The sequence below is a fragment of the Eptatretus burgeri genome, chromosome 11 (genome assembly GCF_056783735.1).
Source record: "Eptatretus burgeri isolate ZD-2024b chromosome 11, Ebu_testis_v1, whole genome shotgun sequence".
Classification (NCBI taxonomy): domain Eukaryota; kingdom Metazoa; phylum Chordata; class Myxini; order Myxiniformes; family Myxinidae; genus Eptatretus; species Eptatretus burgeri.
This window is the reverse complement of record NC_140971.1, coordinates 56,956,320-56,979,939: the sequence shown is the minus strand read 5'-3', so window position 1 is coordinate 56,979,939 and position 23,620 is coordinate 56,956,320. Positions and strand designations below refer to the sequence as shown.

The 23,620-nt window shown below is 51.1% G+C and overlaps 1 protein-coding gene across 2 annotated transcripts in view; it reads right to left on the bottom strand.

Moving 5' to 3' along the window:
- LOC147017143 (uncharacterized) overlaps positions 1–9,019 on the bottom strand; it is a 32,864-nt gene extending 23,845 nt beyond the window's left edge. Inside the window, exon 1 of one of the 2 annotated variants that reach the window (XM_085846537.1) lies at positions 8,792–9,019. In XM_085846537.1, coding sequence (XP_085702663.1) covers positions 8,792–8,845 — 54 coding nt within the window. In that variant the 5' untranslated portion in view covers positions 8,846–9,019. The remainder of the gene's footprint in view (positions 1–8,791) is intronic. The other variant, XM_085846536.1, reaches the window with a different exon arrangement.
- Between the last annotated feature and the right edge of the window lie 14,601 nt (positions 9,020–23,620).

The window sequence follows — 23,620 nt, the reverse complement described above, 5'->3', positions numbered from 1 at the left end:
ATTAATTAATTCACACGACTTTTAAAATCATCACTGTATTTAAATTGAAGGATATACTTCAACAACACATGGGGTATCGTGTTCTATGAACTCACTGGTTGAAAGAGTGACATCATCATTTTATGATTGCACATTAGTCTGGGATTGAATGTGAACTCGGTCTGCTGATTGTATCTTTAGGAATGTATGGTGGGACATTTTACCTGGTGCACTTGTACGTGAGGACAGCAACTTGATCAGGGTTGGGCACACAATGGTCTCCTCTTTTACAGATACGAAGAGTTCATTAAACTCCACCAACAAATAAACATGAACACATGTAATGGATAACTTAACATCCCCTCCAAATGACGTCCGGATTGATTCAAGATCTCCCTTCAAAGGGAACACCAGGGTGGAGGTTTATGGTCGGATGTGGAATTGAACCAACACTAGAATAAAATAACAAAATCAAATGCTTTGTTCTCCAGTGCGATGGACCACACTCCATATTACGGACCGTTTGTTCTACCTAAGGTGTTTTGAAGTGTTGGATCATGCTCGGTGGTTCGCCATCCCTCTCCCAGGTGTAGTGAGAGCAGGTATTTGGAATTTTTGGGTCGGGATTCGAATCGAGGCGAGACAGTTTTTGTTCACCATTACGTGGTTGGGATAAGAACGAGAAACAGTGAATAAACACGATGTGTTAAAAAGTTATGGACGGATTGGGAGGGAACTTGGAGGATGAGTTGGTTGGGTGTCAAGAACGAGGAGATTCGATTTTGTTTCAGGTTCGAATCTTGGTTCACCCTCTCATTGGGTACATCATGTGCACTGTAAAACCAAGCGGAGGTGTGTGGTCTACCGACTACCGTTCTGGTTTACTCTTAATTTCCAGAGATTATCACGTCGATCATATAAATCGGTCTTTGGTCCAACATGGTGTGTGCGTAACATGCTGCCGAGTGTGTGTAATATGGTGTGTGTAACATGGTGTGTGTGTTTGTAACACAAGTACGGGCCCGTAGGGGCGGGCCCGTAGGTGCGTGCCCGTAGGTGAGTGCCAGTATGTGCAGCCTCTCTCTCTCTCTCTCTCAAACCTTGAAAAGGCACATCCGCTTCCCCAGCAATATTCCTGGCAAGTTTTATCGTGCAAAAGAAATAATAAAAAATAAATAAGTAAATAAACATTGATTGTGACGTCATTTGTGACGTCATAGCACCGTGTCTTGTCGTTGGTCGTCGAGAAATGGCCGTAACTTGGGAACAGCTCGTCCGATTAATATCAAACCTCGAAAAGCACATCCGCGGGCCCCGGAAATATGCCTGGCAAGTTTCATCGTGCAAAAGAAATAATAAAAAATAAATAAGGAAATAAACATTAATTGTGACGTTATTCGTGACGTCATAGCACCGTGTCTTGTCATTGGTCGACAGATAAATGGCCGTAACTTGGGAACAGCTCGTCCAATTGATATCAAACCTCGAAAAGCACATCCGTGGGTCCCCGGAAATATTCCTGGCAAGTTTCAATCCGATCGGACCGGCGGATCGGACACACAATCCGGTGTGTGTAACATGGTCTGTGTGTGTAATATGGTGTGTGTAATCTGGTGTGTGTAATATGGCGTGTGTAGCATGGCGTGTGTAACATGGTGTGTGTAACATGGTGTGTGTAACATGGTGTGTGTAACATGGTGTGGGTGTGTGTATCATGGTGTGGGTGTGTGTAACATGGTGTGAGTGTGTGTAACATGGTGTGGGTGTATGTATGTAACATGGTGTGTGTGTGTGTAACATGGTGCCGAGTGTGTATAACATGGTGTGTGTGTGTAACATGGTGCCGAGTGTGTGTAACATGGTGCCGAGTGTGTGTAACATGGTGCCGAGTGTGTGTATATGTGTGTGTGTGTAATATGGTGTGTAATTGTAATATGATGTGTGTGTGTGTGTGTGTGTGTGTGTGTGTGTGTGTGTGTGTGTGTGTGTGTAACATGGTCTGTGTGTATGTGTGTGTGTTTATCCCTCTGAGGTCTCCGATCACCAATCCACTTCCATCCTCAATCTAAAACTTGTTTCCTTCACCTCCTCTCTTGGCCCTTGTCTCTCCATTTCTCAAACCTCTAACACTCCATACATAATATGTATAGAGAACATTGTACTTTACGGTAATTCTACATATCGACGGTCCCCTGGGCCAGTGCGCATGCGCAGCCTGACCCGGAGCCAGGGATGTTGTGGGTGTTTCAACCTGTTCAATACTTGTTTGATTATTGTCGTTCCACGCTAATAAAGTGGTCGAACAAATTGAACTCTGTTCTTATTTATAATCAAACAACTTGATGCAGTCGAGTAAAGATCGTCGGTGCTGAGGAGGACACGACTGGGTGAAAACGGACCACGAGAACGTCGACAGTGAGTTTGGATTTCTCGGGTGCTGTACCCAATCTTCGCCCCAGGACACTGTACACACGTGTGCATCACCGAAAATAGAACGTTTACTCCAGAATAGCTGTTCCTATGGCGCCGGTGGAAGCAGAGTGCCCGATCGAGGGTTGTGACTATATGGCTACACACGCAGAGGCGGCAGTGGTGGCCGCCATGTTGAGTATACACGCCACTGTGCACGTCGCCGCCCCCAGGGCGGCGAGCTCGAATGCCAAGATGGAGAAACTCAAGCGTCCCTCCATAGCACTGGCCGGAACGGGCGAGGCCTGGTCGTACTTCATAACCCGCTGGGGCGAATACAAAACAGGTACTAAGCTTGTCGGACCTGACATAGTCGCGCAGCTACTGGAGTGCTGTGAGGAGGAGCTGAGAAAGGACCTCACTCGCGCGGCGGGTCGGAGCCTCGTGGGCAGCGATGAAGAAGACGTCCTCGCCGCCATGAAGGCGCTCGCCGTCCGGACGGAGAACACGATGGTAGCTCGAGTGGCCCTGTCTAACATGCGGCAGGGACACGAGGAGCCCGTCCGGTCGTTCCACGCCCGCATCAAGGGGCAGGCGGACACGTGCAAGTATGAAATGAAGTGCACCAAGGCGGGGTGCGATCAGGTCAACGACTTCACCGAAGAGATATTGCGCAACGTGGTTGCCCGTGGCATCGCGGACCAAGCAATACAACTTGACCTACTCGGTGAGAAGAACCAGGACATGCCATTAAAGGACATGATAGAGTATATCGAGGCCAAAGAGTCTGGAAAACGCTCGGCATCGCGCCTGCTTGACACTCAGAGCACGGACGCGATCAGTAGTTCGTATCGGCGGGGAAAGCGACAGGACATCCGCGCCAAAGTAGGAGCCAGGCCGGAAAAACGGAAGGCCAAGCCCGAAGGAGTATGCATCTACTGCGGCGAGGTGGGCCACGGCAAAACGCCTCAATGGCGCGCCAGACGCGCCGAGTGCCCCGGATACGGTAAAAAGTGCCGGAAGTGTGACCGCCAGAATCACCTCGACAAGGCGTGCCTGGGCGGCCGATCGGCAAGACCCCCATCTAAGGAGACCGACGGGATGTACGACGAGCAGACGGCAGCCTTCGTCGAGCTATGCACGGTCACCATGGCCAGCACAGAGGACGAAATGCGCACGCTTCCCCTCGCTCACCACCTGTACGATGATATGTGCGATAAGTGGATGAAACGCATATCCGACCCGCAGCCATACGTCAACCTCACTCTCACCAACAAGCGCGAGGATTACAAAGCGCTGGGTTTTAACCTCCTGAAACACACCCGCGCGGTAACCCTACCCGCTATGGCAGACACGGGGTGCCAGAGCTGCCTGATCGGCATTAAAGTCGTCCAACAAATGGGCCTGAGTACCGAGGACCTCATACCTGTATCCATGACCATGAAGGCCGCAAACAACAGAGGAATTCGTATCCTCGGAGCCGTGGTAGTCAGATTCGCCGGTAACAGTGACGACGCTCGGAGATTGGAGACGCGCCAAATCGCGTATGTGACGGACTCTTCAGACCGCATATTCCTCTCCCGCGCGGCCTGCATGGACCTGGGAATGATCTCGGACAGATTCCCGACACTCGGAGAGGTGAATCTGACGACCTCGGAATTGTGCGACTGCCCGCGACGCGCGGAGCCGCCGACCAAGCCGACCGCACTCCCCATGCCAGCGACCGAGGCCAACAGAGAGGCACTACAGTCACATTTACTCAGGATGTATGCTCAGAGCACATTCAACACGTGCCCACACCAGCCACTACCGAGAATGACCGGCCTGCCACTACGTCTTATGCTCAGTGAGAACGCGACACCGGTTGCCCATCACACTCCCATCTCCGTGGCCATACATTGGCAAGATGAGGTAAAAGCAGGCCTCGACCAGGACGTTCGGCTCGGCGTGTTGGAGGAAGTACCCGTCGGCACGCCGGTGACATGGTGTCACCGCATGGTAATTTGCGCGAAAAGAATGGCAAGCCGCGACGCACCGTCGACTTTCAGGCCTTGAACAAGCATGCGTTCCGCGAGACCCACCACACCCAATCCCCGTTCCACCAGGCGAGACGCGTACCTAACGGGAAGCGCAAGACAGTATTCGACGCATGGAACGGTTACCATAGCGTCCGCCTACACGAGGACGACCGCCACAAGACGACCTTCATCACTCCATGGGGGCGCTACCGGTACCTATCTGCCCCACAAGGGTATATGGCATCGGGGGACGGTTACTCACGACGATACGATGAGATCGTCGCGGACATTGGTAACAAGACCAAGTGCGTAGATGACACGCTCCTATGGTCAGACACGATTGAGGGGAGCTACTTCCAGGCGGTCCAATGGCTGGATATATGCGGCCGGAATGGAATCATCCTCAACCCGGAGAAGTTTGTCTTCAGCGCACCCACGGTGGACTTCGCGGGCTTCACCATCACCATGACCGACGTGCGACCGTGAAGCCGCTACCTGGAAGCAATCCACGATTTCCCACAACCGCGTAACATCACCGACGTCAGATCGTGGTTCGGGCTTGTCAACCAGGTGGCATACGCCTTTAGTATGGCCGAACGAATGCAGCCATTCCGGAAGCTCCTGAAAAGTGGAGAACGCTTCCAGTGGTCCATGGAGTTAGAGGACATATTCCGCGAGTCGAAAGACGTGATCGTACAAGAAATCGAACACGGTGTCCGCATATTTGACAAAACTAAGCCAACATGCATCGCCACGGACTGGTCGAAGGAGGGAATCGGATTCTGGTTGCTTCAAAAGCACTGCCGATGCGTGCCAGTTAGACCATTCTGCTGCACTGATGGATGGAAAATAACCCTGGTCGGCAGCAGATTTACACACGCGGCAGAATCCAGATACGCGCCCATAGAGGGCGAGGCTCTCGCAGTCGCGGACGCCTTGGACAAAGCGCGCTACTTCGTACTGGGCTGCGAGAACCTGATCGTTGCGGTAGACCACAAACCACTGCTGAAACTCCTTTCGGACAGAGCACTTGACGACATACCCAACCCCCGCCTCAGGAACCTCAAGGAGAAGACCCTGCGTTATCGCTTCCGCATCATACATATCCCGGGAATGAAGAACAAGGCGGCAGATGCCATGTCGCGCAGGCCAGTTGGCACCACGCGACCTCCACTCATGAACCTTCCAGATGACAATGCCACCATAGCGACCCACCTCCAACCAAGCACGCACACCGACGTCCTGTCCCTCCTACGCCAAACTGAGCCGGAGTATGACGACGACGTCGAGGACAACCTGGCATGGTGTGCCGCGGGCCTCGAATCATTGCGATCAGTAACATGGGATCGCGTCAGGGAAGCCACCAGCAGCGATGGCGATATGCACATATTGGAGAGAATGACAATGAACGGCATCCCCGACTCAAAAATCGAGATGCCAGAGACAATTCGCGACTATCACCAGTACCGCGAGAACATTACATCGACAGATGGAGTGATCCTATACAAGGACCGAGTAGTCATACCACCCTCACTCCGCGGCGATGTGCTGAGCGCCCTACACGCTGCCCACCAGGGCGTATCAATGATGACCGCCCGCGCAGAATCCTCTGTATTCTGGCCAGGCATGTCGGCCGACATCAGCGCCACTCGGAAAAACTGCGAACACTGCCACCGGATGGCACCATCACAGCCTGGAGCGCCACCAACTCCACCTATTCCAGTCGTTTACCCCTTTCAGGCAGTGTGCTCGGACTTCTTTGTACACAGGGGTGCACACTACCTTGTGACAGTGGACAGATACTCGAACTGGCCGATCATCTCAAAGTCGACGGGTGGCGCCGCCGGACTCATAAACCACTTACGTCGCGCCTTCGTGACGTACGGGACACCAGAAGAGCTCGCGTCGGATGGGGGACCGGAATTCACCTCCACCGAGACCAGGTCATTCCTGCACAGATGGGGCGTACACCACCGCTTGTCATCGGTGGCCTTCCCTCACAGCAACTGTCGCGCGGAGATTGGAGTTAAGACAATGAAACGACTTATCACGGACAACACCAGCCCGCAGGGAGAACTTGACACTGACGCTGTGCAGAGAGCGATACTACAATATCGTAACACGCCTGACCTTGACACGAAGATCTCCCCGGCAATGTGTGTCTTCGGCCGCCCGATACGCGATTTCATCCCAATTATCCCCGGGAAGTACAGACCGCACGACACTTGGCATGAGACCCTGAAAGCGAGGGAGGAGGCCCTCCGCAAACGTCATATCCGCACAGCCGACACCTGGGCAGAACACACCAAACGCCTTCCGCCACTTGCTGTAGGGGACCAAGTCCGCGTACAGAACCAGACAGGATTCCACCCAAAAAAATGGGACAAGACAGGCAGTATCGTGGAGGTACGCCAACACGACCAATACGTGATCAAGATCGATGGCTCGGGCAGAGTCACACTTCGGAACAGGAAATTCCTGCGCAAGTTTAGCCCAGTTCGCAATGACCAGCTGCCACCCCGGTCTATCTATGATGATCTAGCAACCCGAATCACTGTACCTGCACCCGTTGTAACACCGCAACTGCCTGACCTCGACAGCGAACCCGTGACATCTGCGACGCCAACGGGGCCCACGCCGGCACTGACGTCAGTATGCACACCCCGGCGCAAGACGACACCCGTTTTAGACACGCCAGCAGCACCAGGACGAGGCACACCGAGGCGCGCGATCCTTCAGACGCCACCATCGGCCCCTGAAATCCCGAGAGCCCCATCCCCACTGGGGCCCGATGTGACACCACCAGCACCAGCGATAGGTCAACGCCGATCCACCAGAGCGACCAGCGTGCCTGCCTGGCACAAGGACTACTCCATGGAATAGTCACACGATGGGCGATATAAACTTTTGTTCATTCATTAAACTTAATATTTTCTCAGCCTTTATCTATTAACATAATAAAGACTCGGAGGGAGATAGAGAACATTGTACTTTACGGTACTTCTACATATCGACCATCCCCTGGGCCAGTGCGCATGCGCAGCCTGACCCGGAGCCAGGGATGTTGTGGGTGTTTCAACCTGTTCAATACTTGTTTGATTATTGTCGTTCCACGCTAATAAAGTGGTCGAACAAATTGAACTCTGTTCTTATTTAATGTAGAGGGTCCTTTTTACCTCTTCCTTGTGTACATTGCCATTTCTGAAGGGCCACACACGATCTCATGACAGAAGGAACACGGTTTGAGTTCTGTCCACGTCAGGAGTTCAAAATGTCCTTCAAGGAGATGGAGAATTTGAACCACAATTACAAATGATCGATGAAACACTTACCGGGTGGAGTTTTACATTCTCGTTACTTCACCAAGCAAGCACAGCGGTGATCAAGAAACCACCACGACCCACAATGCAACATTCAAAATGGCGCTCACACGTTTCCGGCGTCCGGATTCAGGGGGTGTTCAGTTACATCTCCCAACTAATTGTGGGCAGTGGGGGGAGGGGCGTTCAATCCCTCTCTTCACAAACCACATCACACACAAATAAATAAATGGGGAACAAGAAGGGGGAGTAGGGTTAGATTATGGTTCCATGGGTGAATAACGAGCTGAGAAACACACACACACACACACACACACACACACACCATGTTACACAAACACACCATGTTACACACACACACACACACACACACACACACACACACACACACACACCATGTTACACACACACACACACACACACACACACACACACACATACTTCGAGACCTGGGAGGGCTCCGTTCCACCTTCTGAACCCCGAACATGGAGCTGCAACAACCAAACACGAACAATTTCACAAATTTTGTTGGAGTTGATTCTGCCGAATCAGCGCGAAACTCAAATGAGACCGAAAACTGATAAGAAGAAGAACATAAAGATAAATTAGAAGAGGGAGTAGAAGAAGAAGAAGCAGACATTGATACCTCGACCTGTATGTGGAACACCAGGATGAGAGATTGTATCATTGGGAGGTGATTGGAACCGAGGATAGCCAGCTTAGAGCAGATGGAGTACACCTCCCGGTCTATCCTGTGATCCCAGAACAACACACGGTGAACATGGATTTTTACAAGATTGTATAAACACCGTCCTGGACATCACCTTGTCTCTGAACAGCCTCCAGAGGAGGACAAAATACTCTTTATGAACTTGTGATCAACGTAACCCCGACATGTACACAGAGGACACCGTGAACACGAGGATGCTGAATGAAAGAAGTTGAAATGTGAAAGTTTTGTAACGAAGAAGAAAGACAGGTTTGATATTCCCGAGTTTAGGAGATAAATCGTTGAGACCGTACGAAGAGTAAGTGTTCGCGTCCGGAGATAAATAAACATCTCACCTCTTGGAAACGGGGTCGTGGAGCATTAACAGAGTCCGTTGAAGTTGAGCCCATGATGTTTCAGGAAAAACACGAGATTTAAATCCTTGAACGAGGAGAGAAAAACGTTCGCACGTGTTCACACCGAGCACATCCACAAACTGAACCGAGCAAACATCGCCACAACGATTGATTTGTTAACAAACGTTTCCATGGTCACCCATTGTTCATTGTTCAACGGCTTTGGAAGAATCTGGTTGGTGACGATCATCGAACATTCCTCACGGTGATTGTCACTGGATAAAAATATTTTATAAAAAACGAACTTGTACGTTTTGTTGGGTGAGGGAAAAAAAACCTCCTTCACGTTTTATTTATTTCAGGTGTTTCTCTGCACACAGGTGTGTTCAGTCCTGATTTTGTAGAATTTGTGTTCGACTGACATCTCACCGACAACGTCGGCTCCCTCTTCCCACCCCTTCCCTCCCTCTTCCCACCCCTTCCTCCTCCCACCCCACCCCTTCCCCTCCTTCTTCCCACCACACCCCTTCCTCCTCCCACCCCACCCCTTCCCCTCCCTCTTCCCATCACACCCCTTCCTCCTCCCACCTCACCCCTTCCCCTCCCTCCTCCCACCACAACCCTTGAGGGACGAACTCATCGATATGGCTGAAATAATGTTACTGTAGATATTTACCGTCATCGCCATGTCGTGCATCTCGTGTGTGTTTAGTTTCGTCTCCAAGTTTCTTGTTGTGCGTTTTCCAAGAGGCAGAAGCACTCAAGCAAGCACTCCATTGGAAATCGTTGATAAGGAACGGCTGGCTTGGCAAGCGCGAGCTAGCTGCTTGGTTACTGAGCACACCACTGGACATCTCGACAACATGCAGTACATTCAAAACATCGACAAAATAGTGGAGCAGCTGCAGGGGCCAGAAAAGAGGCTTATTTAGTGAGATACCCACACCAGCAGTACCACATTTTCTAATGTGGTTATTATTAACCACCCACTCTCCCTGTGCATGAAAACGAATGATGCCAGTCTGGGAAATGGTGGCATTCTGAGAAATAGGTTAATTAAGGTCGTTGACCCCTGAATTTGGCAATATTTACTAAAACGGCTGTAGTTTTTTCATTAACATGTTACAATACCTTGATATACATCAAACTGATCCTAAGACAATAGGCTATAACATGCAATAACAAAAAAACATGTGGCTGATAATTGTAAGTGCAGAACCAATTTTATTACAAATTTTGCCCTCAAAATCAAAATTTTCCCATTTTTAAAATACTTTTAGCATCACTCAGCACATGCATTATATAAAAGTATCAAATATCAAGCATTAAGAAGTTTCTCTCGGGTCTGCTGCAATTATTCGTATATAATATATTCTATTATCTTCAAGGTAAATCTTATTTTCATCACATTTTGTCCAAGATGTCTGAAAATACCTGAAAATAGTATTGTTGCGGTTTTCGCGCCCGCCGGCGTGCGACGGCCACGTAACTCGAATCGCGGCACGTCGCCCACCGGACGGACAATCCAGTCGTGACCCTCTCGGACTAACGCCGGGAACCAGTCACGGGTGGACCTTTCGGTCTCACCGCGATCGAGCCAATCAGCCCCCGCGTGGGATAGGGTTGCTCGCCAAATTCGAACTACCTAAGTACCCACGCGGAGGGTAGACCGGGCGATCGCACCTCGCCGCAGGTCGACTTCGGACACGGGCCACTTAAGCGACCCGTTCCGTACTATCAGAATAACCGAGCGGTGTTATCGTCGACCTCGACGGTTCGATTAATTATCGGGCGTATTCAGCCCACTACCAACCCTTTACGTGAAGCAAGATGGGGATTCAATGGAGGAAAAGACGAAGCGAAGCGGGAGAACAGTTCAACAATAAAGCACATTTATTCGCGACGAACGGAAAGCACACAAATACAATTCCACCAAATGCACACAAAAAAAAGAAAACACAATTCCATTTACACAAAAAGCAAACATAAAAGTGAAAACACAGTGCAGAGCTAATACCGACTACCGAGCACACGGCAACACTTATACAATTCTACTTCACAGACGGCGCCGACAACACATACCCAAAACCAAGGAAAAGAAATACCCTCAAGAATGAGGTAGGCCTGGGGCCGAGACCGGGTCGGGCCTACCCGTCTGGTGATGAGACGCGGAGCGGCGATGGCCCCGCAACCCGCGGGCCTCGTGGACAGTGCCTGGCAGGGGGTGGGAACGGGGCCCCCTTGGTCGCACTATCTCAGCGCGGGGGGAAACAGGAGGGGGTTGCTGATGCTCGGGGTATAGAGGATCTTTATTATGTGCGACGAGCGTCTCCACCTCGGCCAGGTCGCGCTGTCGGCCTCCTTCGGGTGCAGCTTCCTGCACGACGCGAGCACCCCCTCGTCTGGTGTCGCCGCCTTTCCACCGCTCCGTCCCCTCCGTTCCGACTCCCACGCACACGACGAGCAGCTCCACCGCCCGCGAAGTCTTGACCCTCTGCTTCCGACTCTCCTCTTCTTGACTCTCCGACCCTCCTTTGCGACTCTCGTTCTCTCTCTTCGTTCTCCTTCTGCTGACTCTTTCGCTCCGACTTTTACGACTCCTTTGACTGACGAACACCGTCCTTTTATCCCCCCCGTAACTTCGCCTTTGACCCCCCTCCCTTTGACCTTTCACCTCGCTCCCCATTGGCCCGAGAAAAAGTGGGCGTGAAGGCTTTTTGATCCACAAATTTGCATATATCGATCGCCCTGGGGGCGGGGCCAATTCGCCCCTCGCTCACCGATTGGACGGCAAAAAGTGGGCGTGTGTCGTTTTCGATCCGTTTTTGAAGCAGAAAATCCGTGATTTTGTACACGCTGTTCAACGTGCGCCCTACACGAGTCCAGCATCGGTGCCCATGAGTGGCGCGAGATGACGGTGATGCGATGGTGGCGAGTTGTGACGGTAAAGGTCGTGGCGGTTGTGGTGAAGCGGTGGTTGTGGTCGGTGGTTGATGTTGTGGTTGTGATCATGGCGGTTGGTCCAAAATAAAGATAGTAAAAGAAAAACGGCTATCCTAAAGAGTCGCAGCACGTATAAATGACATGTATTCCCACTAGACAACGGGTTTGGGCCTAACTACACATGCACTTACCGAGATACCTCACCTAAGGGACCTGAATGGTGGTTTGCGAATCTGGTAACCACAACAGTATTATTCAATACTCATATCAAATGACCATTAATTTCACATGAAATGTCTTTAAAATAATATATTGTTGGAAGGAATTATAATTGTTGATGAGTATATCAATAACACACAGGGATAGATCCAGAATTTTTGGAATGGGTGGGGGAGGGGGTTACAAATACCTATGTACTCACACCCCTCCCCCTTCCTCAATATCACTAAATACATATGCACTAAAAAAAGTGCCACCCCTAAACCCTAAACCAACCCTAAAATAATGCCCCTGACAAAGAATATTGGATTATATAAGATGACCCCATATGCCACAATAATCCTGAGATGACCCCCACATTCCTGAGATGGTCCCCACATGTGGCACTGCTATGAATAGCACTCTCATCAGCCATGAGTTTACAATGCATATGAAATAATGTCAGTCACACTTGAACAGATGTGATAGACTACACATACTGCAGCATGTTTTATGTGACACCCTCTTCTCTCTTAAAAAGTAAGTATGAAAATATTTGTTTCTATTTTTTTAAAATTATGAATAGTCTTGTGATGAAGATATTGTTGTGGTTACCAGATTCGCAAACCACCATTCAGGTCCCTTTGGTGAGGTATCTCGGCAAGTATATGTGTAGTTAGGCCCAAACCCGTTGTCTAGTGGGAATACATGTCATTTATGCGTGCTGCGACTCTTCAGGATAGCCGTTTTTCTTTTACTATCTTTATTTTGGACCAACCGCCATGATTACAACCACAACCACCGCTTCACCACAACCGCCACGACCTTCACGTCACACCTCGCAACCGTAGCATCGCCACCGTTCTTGCCCCGCTGTGGGTACCGGTGTTGGACTCGTGCAGGGCGCGCGTCGAACAGCGTGTACAAAATCACGGATTTTGTGCTTCAAAAACGGATCAAAAACGACACACGCCCACTTTTTGCCGTCCAATCGGTGAGCGAGGGGCGATTTGGCCCCGCCTCCAGGACGATCGATACATGCAAATTTGTGGATCAAAAAGCCTTCACGCCCACTTTTTCTCGGGCCAATGGGGAGCGAGGTGAAAGGTCAAAGGGAGGGGGTCAAAGGCGAAGCTACGGGGGGATAAAAGGACCGTGTTCGTCAGTCAGAAGAGTCGAGAGTCGGAGAGTCCAGAGGTGGAGAGTAGGAGAGGCCAGAGTGGAGAGTCGGAGAGTCCAGAGGCGGAGAGTAGGAGAGTCGGAGAGTAGGAGAGTCGGAAGCAGAGGGTCAAGACTTCGCGGGCGGTGGAGCTGCTCGTCGTGTGCGTTGGAGTCGGAACGGAGGGGACGAGCTGTGGAAAGGCGGCGACACCAGACGAGGGGGTGCTCGCGTCGTGCAGGGAGCTGCACCCGAGGGAGGCCGACAGCGCGACCTGGCCGAGGTGGAGACGCACACCAGGGATAATAAAGATCCTCTATACCCCGAGCATCAGCAACCCCCTCCTGTTTCCCCCCGCGCTGAGATAGTGCGACCAAGGGGGCCCCTTTCCCACCCCCTACCAGACACCGCCCGCGAGGCCCGCGGGGTTGGGGCGCCATCGCCGCTCCGCGTCTCATCACCAGACGGGAAGGCGCGACCCGGTCTCGGCCTCAGGCCCGCCTCATTCTTGGGGGTATTCTTTTCCTTGGTTTTGGGTATGTGTTGTCGGCGCCGTCTGTGCGGTAGAATTGTATAAGTGTTGCCGTGTGCTCGGTAGTCGGTATTAGCTCTGCATTGTGTTTTCGCTTTTACATTTGCTTTTTGTGTAAATTGCATTGTGTCTTTTCTGTGTGCTTTTGGTGGGATTGAATGTGTGCTTCCCGTGTGCCGCGAATAAATGTGCTTTTGTGTTGAACTGTTTCCCGCTTCGCTTCGTCATTTCTCCCATTGAATCCTCATCTTGCTTCACGTAAAGGGTTGGTAGTGGGCTGAATACGCCCGATAATTAATCGAACCGTCGAGGTCGACGATAACACCGCTCGGTTATTCTGATAGTACGGAACGGGTCGCTTAAGTGGCCCGTGTCCGAAGTCGACCTGCGGCGAGGTGCGATCGCCCGGTCTACCCTCCGCGTGGGTACTTAGGTAGGTCGAATTTGGCGAACAACCCTATCCCACGCGGGGGCTGATTGGCTCGATCGCGGTGAGACCGAAAGGTCCACCCGTGACTGGTTCCCGGCGTTAGTCCGAGAGGGTCACGACTGGATTGTCCGTCCGGTGAGCGACGTGCCGCGATTCGAGTTACGTGGCCGTCCGCACGCCGGCGGGCGCGAAATCCGTAACACTGGTGTCAGGAGTGGGATACAAATTCATCGCCCTCCTCGCGGCACTGGTATCGGAGAACAGGAAAACGGGCTCTCCTGTCTCCGGCTAAATTCACGGGAATCGGTCCAGGGGTGAGAGAAGCGACCCCCGATTCCCTCCAAATTACGAGCGAGCAAATTAACCCTTCACGAGAAGCAAGATGGCGTCTCAAGGCGAGCGGGAGCCGGGGGTATTAGAAATGGATGTAGAATGTGTAGGATCCATGGTCCAGGATGGAATCCCCGAGCAGGAAATGTTGATTGTGCAGGAACACGGACTCGCCCAACTGAACCCAGGGCCCGAGGTGGGTGCGGCAGCGGCCGCGGTGTATGACACCTCCCCCCCCCCTCTCCACCAAGACCCTTCCCCAACCCCTGCCGAAACGGCTCACTTGAGTGCATCCGACATGGCCCAGCTATTCGCCATGCTGGCGGCAATGACAAATGAAATAAAAAACGAAATGAAAGACATGAACAAGCAAATGAATGAAGTGAAAACGACGATGGATACAAATACAAACGAAATGAAAGGCATGAACGAAAAGATGGATACAAATACAAATGAAATGAAAAACGAAATGAACAAGCAAATAAACGGAATGGAAACAAACATGAAGGAAGAAATGAAAAAGCTACGGGGTGAGACGCGGAACATGGGCCGATGCCTGCAGGCGGGCATGAAGGCCGTGACAAAGGAAATAATAGTGGAGACAAGGGAGGTAAAGGGTGAAGAGTTGGCAGTGACGGTAGCCGGGAAGGGAACGATAGAGGAGAGACGACACGATGAAGACGGGGTAAGTGACGCACACACACACACGGAGGTAGTGGAGGATAATGGGGGTGAGCTGGCGGACTGGGTAGAGACCCAGTGCGAGCACCTGGATGGCCTCCTCCAGGAACGAGGGGAGGGAGTATGCCCCCTTGAGGCGAGTCACGACCAGGTGAGTTCGGTCGTGCTTTGCGAGGTTAAGGGGACGAGTGCTGTGGACGGGTGCACGGAGAGCTTGGGGGGTATAGAGGCCCCGGAGACCCTTGTGGGGACACAAATCCCCAGTGTGGTTGTCCCTGTGTGTGTGGTGCAAGGTGTGAGTGCGGCACCGTGTGTGGAAGCGACCCCGTGTGTGAGTGGTGTGGTGGCGATTGTGCCAGAGTGCGTGCTTCGCAGCACGCCGTGTGTGGATGAGGCACCGCGGGTTAGTTCCCCCGCGTGTGTGGATGAAACGGCCAGTGTGAGTGAGGCACCGCGGGTTCGTGCCCCCGCGTGTGTGGGTGAGGCACCGTGTGTGGATGAGGCACCGCGGTTGAGTGCCCCCGCGTGTATGAGTGGGGCACGGTGTGTGGAAGAGACCGCGTGTTTGAGTGTCGCCGTGTGTATGAGTGAGGTACCGCGGGTGAGTGCCCCCGCGTGTGTGGATGAGGCACGGAGTGCGAGTGAGGCACCGCGGGTGAGTGTCCCCGCACGCGTGAGTGAACGGCCGTGTGCAAGGTGGCCGAGTGCAAGGGAGACGGTGTGTGTGAGAGAGCGGTATGTGAGGGAGATGTCGGTTGGCATGCGGGAGCACGCAGCCGCGTCTCCCGGTGTGAATGTGATGGAGTGGACTGTGTGCGTCGTAACACGCAGGTGTGCGTGGGTTGAATGGCGACGACGAAGGCGACATGGGAGGAACGAAAGCCGAGTAGCGGCTGTAGTTGTTTCGCGGACCGTGCCGGGTTTCGCCCAGCAGTGAGCACGCGGTTCGTGCTGTGCAACGCACGAGACCACCACGTGCTCGCTTGCGAGAGTGAAGTCCCGGTCCGGAAACGCACGCGGTGGATTTGCCGATCCCGCGGACGGACAAAGTTTAGGCAGGCAAATGGATTTGGACCGGACGGGTTCTCCACGCGATCGTGTGTGTTAAGCTCCAACGGGCAAAGCACATGTGTTCGCGTGGGGAACCCCTCGAGACGTGGGGCTTGTGTTTTTTTTTGCGCACGGTGACGTCATGGCTGCACGTGGGGTTGGAATCCGGCAGGAGGGGTATCTCTGCCGGATGGCACCGTCCAAGGAGGGACGAGGAACACGTGCAACTGCATGACGTCACGGGCAGGTGCAAAGTGCGCGAGTTGCCGCGCAGGTGCTGCGCATGAAAAAAGAAAAAAAAAAAAGAGCAAGCCTCACTTTCGGGTGCACAGGATTCCTGGGCAAGGGGTGGAAGACCCCCTTGGCTCCAGGGGCACAGGATGGAAACTAGTTAGGGGGAAGGGTTAGCTTAGTTAGACCGACTTCATGGGGCAGGGGTAAGTCCTCATGGAGTCCGTGGAATGGATTAGTTAGAGGGATTGTAGCCAGATTTAGGTTGGGAAATAAAATGAGTTAGGAGACAGTGACAGACTTGTGAGTGTGTAGAGGGGACGTAGCTTAGCTACGTAGTGTTAAAATGAACGTGCTATAGTTTAAGGGACGACGTGGGAGCACGAGTTAGTTAGGGGATGTAGATAGAAGGATGGCAGAGTTCAGCGGTGAGTGTGTTGAAGAGTTGAGGCGAGTACGTGTACATGTTGAGTGAGTGAGGCCAGCGGGTCTGTGTGAGTGGAGCGAATGGGGAATGCATGGTGCGATGAGTGATTGGGGGGAGGAGTGACTCCCGCCCAAGGGACCCCGGGGTCAGAGTAAAGTGAGTTAGGGGGTTAGTCAAATTGAAAAATGGAGGTCGTTTTGTTGTTGGTGGGAAAGTAGGCTCGAGACCCATTTGGAGGGGTGCAGGAGCCCTGTTGACGGGCTTGGGAGCGTGGCTGCGAAAGGTGAGTATCGCTGAGTGGGTACCCCGGGCACCAGGCTAGTCGGCCGTGGTAGGCCATGGGCCCATGGGGGGCCGGGATAGAGTAGTGGGCACGGGTGCGCCTGCTTGGTGCGGGGGCGGGCGCCATTACCCGCGTGGGCAGTGTTGTGGGCACGGGTGACCCTCGGAAAGGGGCCCGGGAGGCCGGCCTGCCACGTGTGCGTTTCAGGGGAGGTGCCATGGGGGCACTCCCGGTGTTAGGGAGCTGGTAGGCTCGGAGGCAGTGTAGTGCCCGGGGGTGCCATAGCGGGAGATTCGGCAGAGGGTCGTGCCTGCCAAAGGGAGCCACGTGTCCTAGCCAGGAGACCGTGTGAGGGCACGGAGCGAAAATTGGGGGGCGAGGCCCGAAATTGTGAGGACACCAACACAGGCGACGGGAATCTGGGTTGTTAGAACCAATAGTTTAAGCGAGAGGCGCTTGTTGAAAGCCCCGGGGTAGTTTAACAGTTTAATGGTTAGGGTAGATTAGGAGATGTACCCCTCCGCACCATCCATCCCCTCGCTGTCGTTGTGGGCCGCTGGACCCACTTTGGTTATAGATCGCCGAACTCTGGGGAGGCCATTCTGAGGCTTCGTTGGGCCTCGACACAGGACGTTAGCTCTCCCTTGTTCCCCTCTGGGAAGGGAACGTAGGGGTTGGGAGTAGGCTAGGTGACAGAATAGGTTAGCCGAACAAGGACGATAAAGGGGGTTAGGGGACGATTTATAGAGGGGAAGTAAACATAAAATAAAAAATAAATAAGTTGGGGCTAAATTGGGGTTTGGACAAATTAAGGGAGTGGGTATGTACAGTGACAGGCAAAGGCTGGCCAGCTTCATCGGCTGGCTGTTTTTCTTCAAGGCCTGTACCGGCCAACTTCATCGGCAGCTGTTGTTTTGCTGCAAGGCCTGTGCCATCGGCTGGCCGTGTTTTGCTTCAATGCCTGTGCCGACTGGATCGTCGGCAGCTGTTGTGTTGCTGCAAGGCCTGTGCCGGCCGGATCATCTGCAGCTGTGGTACTTCAAGGCCTGTGCCGGCCAGTTCATCTGCCGGCTGTGTTTGCCTGCAGCGGCCTTCTTCTGTGGGCTGTGTTGCCTGCACCTTTGCCATGCCATGCCCACTGCCCACGTTCACCAGCCCCGTTCAATTTTTGCTTTGCCCCCCCCCTGTTCATTTCCATGTGCGCCAGGATCCGCAAGGCAACAGTTTGCAAGCTGCGAGAACTGCCCTGTTGGCAGCTACAACACGGGCCTGCAGTGGCGGCCCGTGCACCGTTTGTGTTCATGCATCCATTCGTTGTGCTCATTGCGTGTGCCACTTGAGCTGGCATGGAGACTGCGTTTGTGCAGCCCATGCACCGTTGTGGTTCACTGCGTTCAGTTCAAAAGGGAAGGCCTTGGACTGCGTGTGAGCAGCCAGCCACGTTCCCTGTCACCTGCATTGTTTTGAGCCAGAGACTGCATGCGGGCAGCCTGGCTCCCTGCTAACTGCTTTTCTTTTGCAGAGTTCAATGATCCTGGGCCATGGTTTAGTGTAAAATTTGTAAGTTAAGGTTAAGATGTACTGTAAATATGAGTGCGCCCCCCGGCATGTCTGTCTAGCGCCGGGAATTTTATTTAAGTCGTCCGTGTGAGTGAGTTTGTTTAGGTAGTTACGCAGCCCTCAGGTTATTTATTTTGGGGACACGAATACCATGAATGTCGCACTCAGGGATCCGTAGGTAAAATGTACTAGGGGAAAACTACACATGATGGCACACGAAAATTTGACGACTCGGGACGAGTCTGTAAAAAGGGGAGGGGGTAGTGTTGTGGTTACCAGATTCGCAAACCACCATTCAGGTCCCTTAGGTGAGGTATCTCGGCAAGTATATGTGTAGTTAGGCCCAAACCCGTTGTCTAGTGGGAATACATGTCATTTATGCGTGCTGCGACTCTTCAGGATAGCCGTTTTTCTTTTACTATCTTTATTTTGGACCAACCGCCATGATTACAACCACAACCACCGCTTCACCACAACCGCCACGACCTTCACGTCACACCTCGCAACCGTAGCATCGCCACCGTTCTTGCCCCGCTGTGGGTACCGGTGTTGGACTCGTGCAGGGCGCGCGTCGAACAGCGTGTACAAAATCACGGATTTTGTGCTTCAAAAACGGATCAAAAACGACACACGCCCACTTTTTGCCGTCCAATCGGTGAGCGAGGGGCGATTTGGCCCCGCCTCCAGGACGATCGATATATGCAAATTTGTGGATCAAAAAGCCTTCACGCCCACTTTTTCTCGGGCCAATGGGGAGCGAGGTGAAAGGTCAAAGGGAGGGGGTCAAAGGCGAAGCTACGGGGGGATAAAAGGACCGTGTTCGTCAGTCAGAAGAGTCGAGAGTCGGAGAGTCCAGAGGTGGAGAGTAGGAGAGTCCAGAGTGGAGAGTCGGAGAGTCCAGAGGCGGAGAGTAGGAGAGTCGGAAGCAGAGGGTCAAGACTTCGCGGGCGGTGGAGCTGCTCGTCGTGTGCGTTGGAGTCGGAACGGAGGGGACGAGCTGTGGAAAGGCGGCGACACCAGACGAGGGGGTGCTCGCGTCGTGCAGGGAGCTGCACCCGAGGGAGGCCGACAGCGCGACCTGGCCGAGGTGGAGACGCACACCAGGGATAATAAAGATCCTCTATACCCCGAGCATCAGCAACCCCCTCCTGTTTCCCCCCGCGCTGAGATAGTGCGACCAAGGGGGCCCCTTTCCCACCCCCTACCAGACACCGCCCGCGAGGCCCGCGGGGTTGGGGCGCCATCGCCGCTCCGCGTCTCATCACCAGACGGGTAGGCGCGACCCGGTCTCGGCCTCAGGCCCGCCTCATTCTTGGGGGTATTCTTTTCCTTGGTTTTGGGTATGTGTTGTCGGCGCCGTCTGTGAGGTAGAATTGTATAAGTGTTGCCGTGTGCTCGGTAGTCGGTATTAGCTCTGCATTGTGTTTTCGCTTTTACATTTGCTTTTTGTGTAAATTGCATTGTGTCTTTTCTGTGTGCTTTTGGTGGAATTGAATGTGTGCTTCCCGTGTGCCGCGAATAAATGTGCTTTTGTGTTGAACTGTTTCCCGCTTCGCTTCGTCATTTCTCCCATTGAATCCTCATCTTGCTTCACGTAAAGGGTTGGTAGTGGGCTGAATACGCCCGATAATTAATCGAACCGTCGAGGTCGACGATAACACCGCTCGGTTATTCTGATAGTACGGAACGGGTCGCTTAAGTGGCCCGTGTCCGAAGTCGACCTGCGGCGAGGTGCGATCGCCCGGTCTACCCTCCGCGTGGGTACTTAGGTAGGTCGAATTTGGCGAGCAACCCTATCCCACGCGGGGGCTGATTGGCTCGATCGCGGTGAGACTGAAAGGTCCACCCGTGACTGGTTCCCAGCGTTAGTCCGAGAGGGTCACGACTGGATTGTCCGTCCGGTGGGCGACGTGCCGCGATTCGAGTTACGTGGCCGTCCGCACGCCGGCGGGCGCGAAATCCGTTACAATATATTACCATGCAGCAAATTTTCTGATGGAAAAATATGTGGTATACTGAATGTTTTGCCTTCAGGCTGTTGAGCTGGGGTTAAATTGTATGGTCATGAGAATGTGTCTAAAATGGAAGTCATTACTGCATAGATTTTATGTAAGGTACATGGTGTTGTGAAAAATAACCCCCCTAAAATAATAAAGTCCTACGAATAGGGTTTATCCCTCGGTCTAAAATACTTAGGAATTTACATTGAATTATTTTCAATTTAGTGGATTAAATAGACTTATTCTGCCAAACTATTGGTGACCAATATTTTTTACGTTTGCAGACAGATCCACATTTCGTCTTTGTGTACTCAAGATGACTTCAACAGCACTGAACAGTCTATTATTACAATATGGATGCAGAATTTGACACTGCTCCCATTGCCAAGAAAGCTAAGGGAGAAGATAACATTGACATTGATAAGTGTCTTTTCTGCACAAAAACCTTTTCATCAAAGGAACAGCCAGTCACTCCAGTTCTTAACAAACAACGGTCCTTATCTTGGTCCATGGTAGAGTCATCTGTGAAAGATGACCCTGAGTATCCCAACATGTACACCCGAGTTCTTCAAGCTGCAAAAGCTGAGGAAGATGATGACATGATAACCAGACTTCAAGGTGTAGCTGCATCAGATGATGGGGCACAGACTATTGTGGTGTGCAGCCCTGATACTGATGTGCTTGTCCTCTCAGTTCACCATAGACAAGCAATCAACACCAAAGAGATCTTCTTTTTGACTGGTCGTGATGGCAGGCACACATAGCTTACCCGTTATATACCTATGCACACCATCTATGATACACTCACCACTGAACAGCAGACAATTCTTCTGTCAGTCTACTGCGTGACTGGTTGTGACACGGTAAGCTCTTTTTTCGGCCATGGAAAGCGCACTGCCTTTAGGATAATGATGCAGAAAGCCGACCAGTTCCAGCCTCTTGGTCTGCTGGGATCTGATGAGAAAAACATTTCAAAGGAGATAGAAATTGTAGCCACAAAGTTTGTTGGCTACATGTATGGAAAGACAAACTGCATGTCATTGAATGCCTGAGGTGTCAGAAGACTGGACAGAGGAACATCCAGGGAAAGAAACTACCACCAACAGAAGACGCATTCAGTCTGCATCTACTTCGCTCTGCTTATCAGCTGTTAATATGGAGACAAGCTGCTTACCCTTCTCCAACCTTACCTGATACAACAGCATATAGCTTCGAACACAGCCCAGGTGGCACTGGTCTCCAGCCTCAAATGATGAGACAATCGCCAGCTGCTCCAGAGTTGTTAAATGACCTTGTGTGTGACTGTCAACCCAATACCTGTGCAGTGGAGTGTTCTTGCTTGGAGAGTGGCCAACCATGCACATCAGCTTGCACCTGTGAAGCCTTGGTGGATGGAGGGGACAAATCATGTTCAAATCCCTTTACTCTCTCTGCATTTTCCAGTGATAATTCAGACTTAGATGCAGACCAGATATAAACATAATATGGAACAATAATGTTGACAGTTTCCTGGCATTTATCTAAGTAACTGATAATTTTGTTAGAAAGATTGCATTTGATGCCAAAAGTGGAGAGTTTGTACAAACAGCCATTATAGTCCTCAATATTTCTTTGAAATTCATTTTCAACAAAGTACATTGAAAAATTACCAATTAAATAATATTCATAGTATATAAGAATTTTTACCCCCCCCCATCCCCCATTTACACAAATCCTGGAACCATCCTTGTGTGTTGTTGATAGACTCATCAACAAATATTATTCGTTGTGACAATGTAATATTTGAAACAATTTTTTCTCTTAATAAATATGAAATTAATCAAGTTAATGGTCATATGCCATGAGTACTCAATAATACCATTTTCAGGTATTTTCAGGCATCTTGGACAAAATGTGAAGAAAATGTGATTTACACTTAAGATAATACAATGTGTTATATATGAATAATTGCAGCAGACTGGAGAAACTTTTTAATGCTTAATATTTGATACTTTTGAATTATGCATGTGATGAGTGATGCTAAAAGTATATGAAAAATATGTAAATTTGGATTTTTGGGGCAATATTTATAATAAAATTGGTTCTGTACTTACTATTTTCAGCCACATGTTCTTTTTTATTATTGCATGTTGTTGCCGATTGTCTTAGGATCAGTTTGATGTATATCAAGGTATTGTAACATGGAAATTATAAAAACTATCGCCGTTTTAGTAAATATTGCCAAATTCAGTGGTCAACGACCTTAATTGACCTATTTCTCAGAATGCCACCAGTTCCCAGACTGGCATCAATGGTTTTCATGTACAGGGATAGAAGGTGGTCAATAATAACCACATTAGAAAATGTGGTACTGCTGGTGTGGGTATCTCCCTCTTGTGGTGGCCTCTGCTGCTCCACTAAAAGGACATTTTTAACAAGGACAAATGTGTCCAAGAGCTGCGTCATTCCACCAGTCAATGAAGGTTTTGTCTTCACCAGAAGAAGAACAAGAAGAAGAAGAAGAACAACGCGGAGCTCTCTTTGAGCCAATGTTCGCAACGCCACGCGGCTAAAAATTAGACTTTAAATATTAATCATAAGTATTTTCATTAACATGAAAACTTACCTTGTTCAGACCAACACATCCAAACTCAGCTTTATATATTAGATAAGGTGACAGTGACGCACGTCGCATGAACCTGCATTGTTTGCATATTTCTACTCTTCTTCTTCTTTCCCTCTCGTTGTAATCAGTAAATAAACTTTCTATCCTCCATCATATCATTTTTCCATGAGTTTTGGTGTGTTGTAAAAAGGCTCCAATTATTGGTGAATTCCTGCGAAAGGCAGAAAGTAACTGCGTTTCACGTCCCACAAAGTATTTTTTAATGAAATATCACCATTTTCATTCCTCCGCATAATGTGATAATTAACGTACCTTCATTGGGCGGTGTACACGAGACACCTTCCGGAATCGCTGTGGACAAGATACCTGGAGAGGAGGGAGGAACACTGCTGGTGTCTCA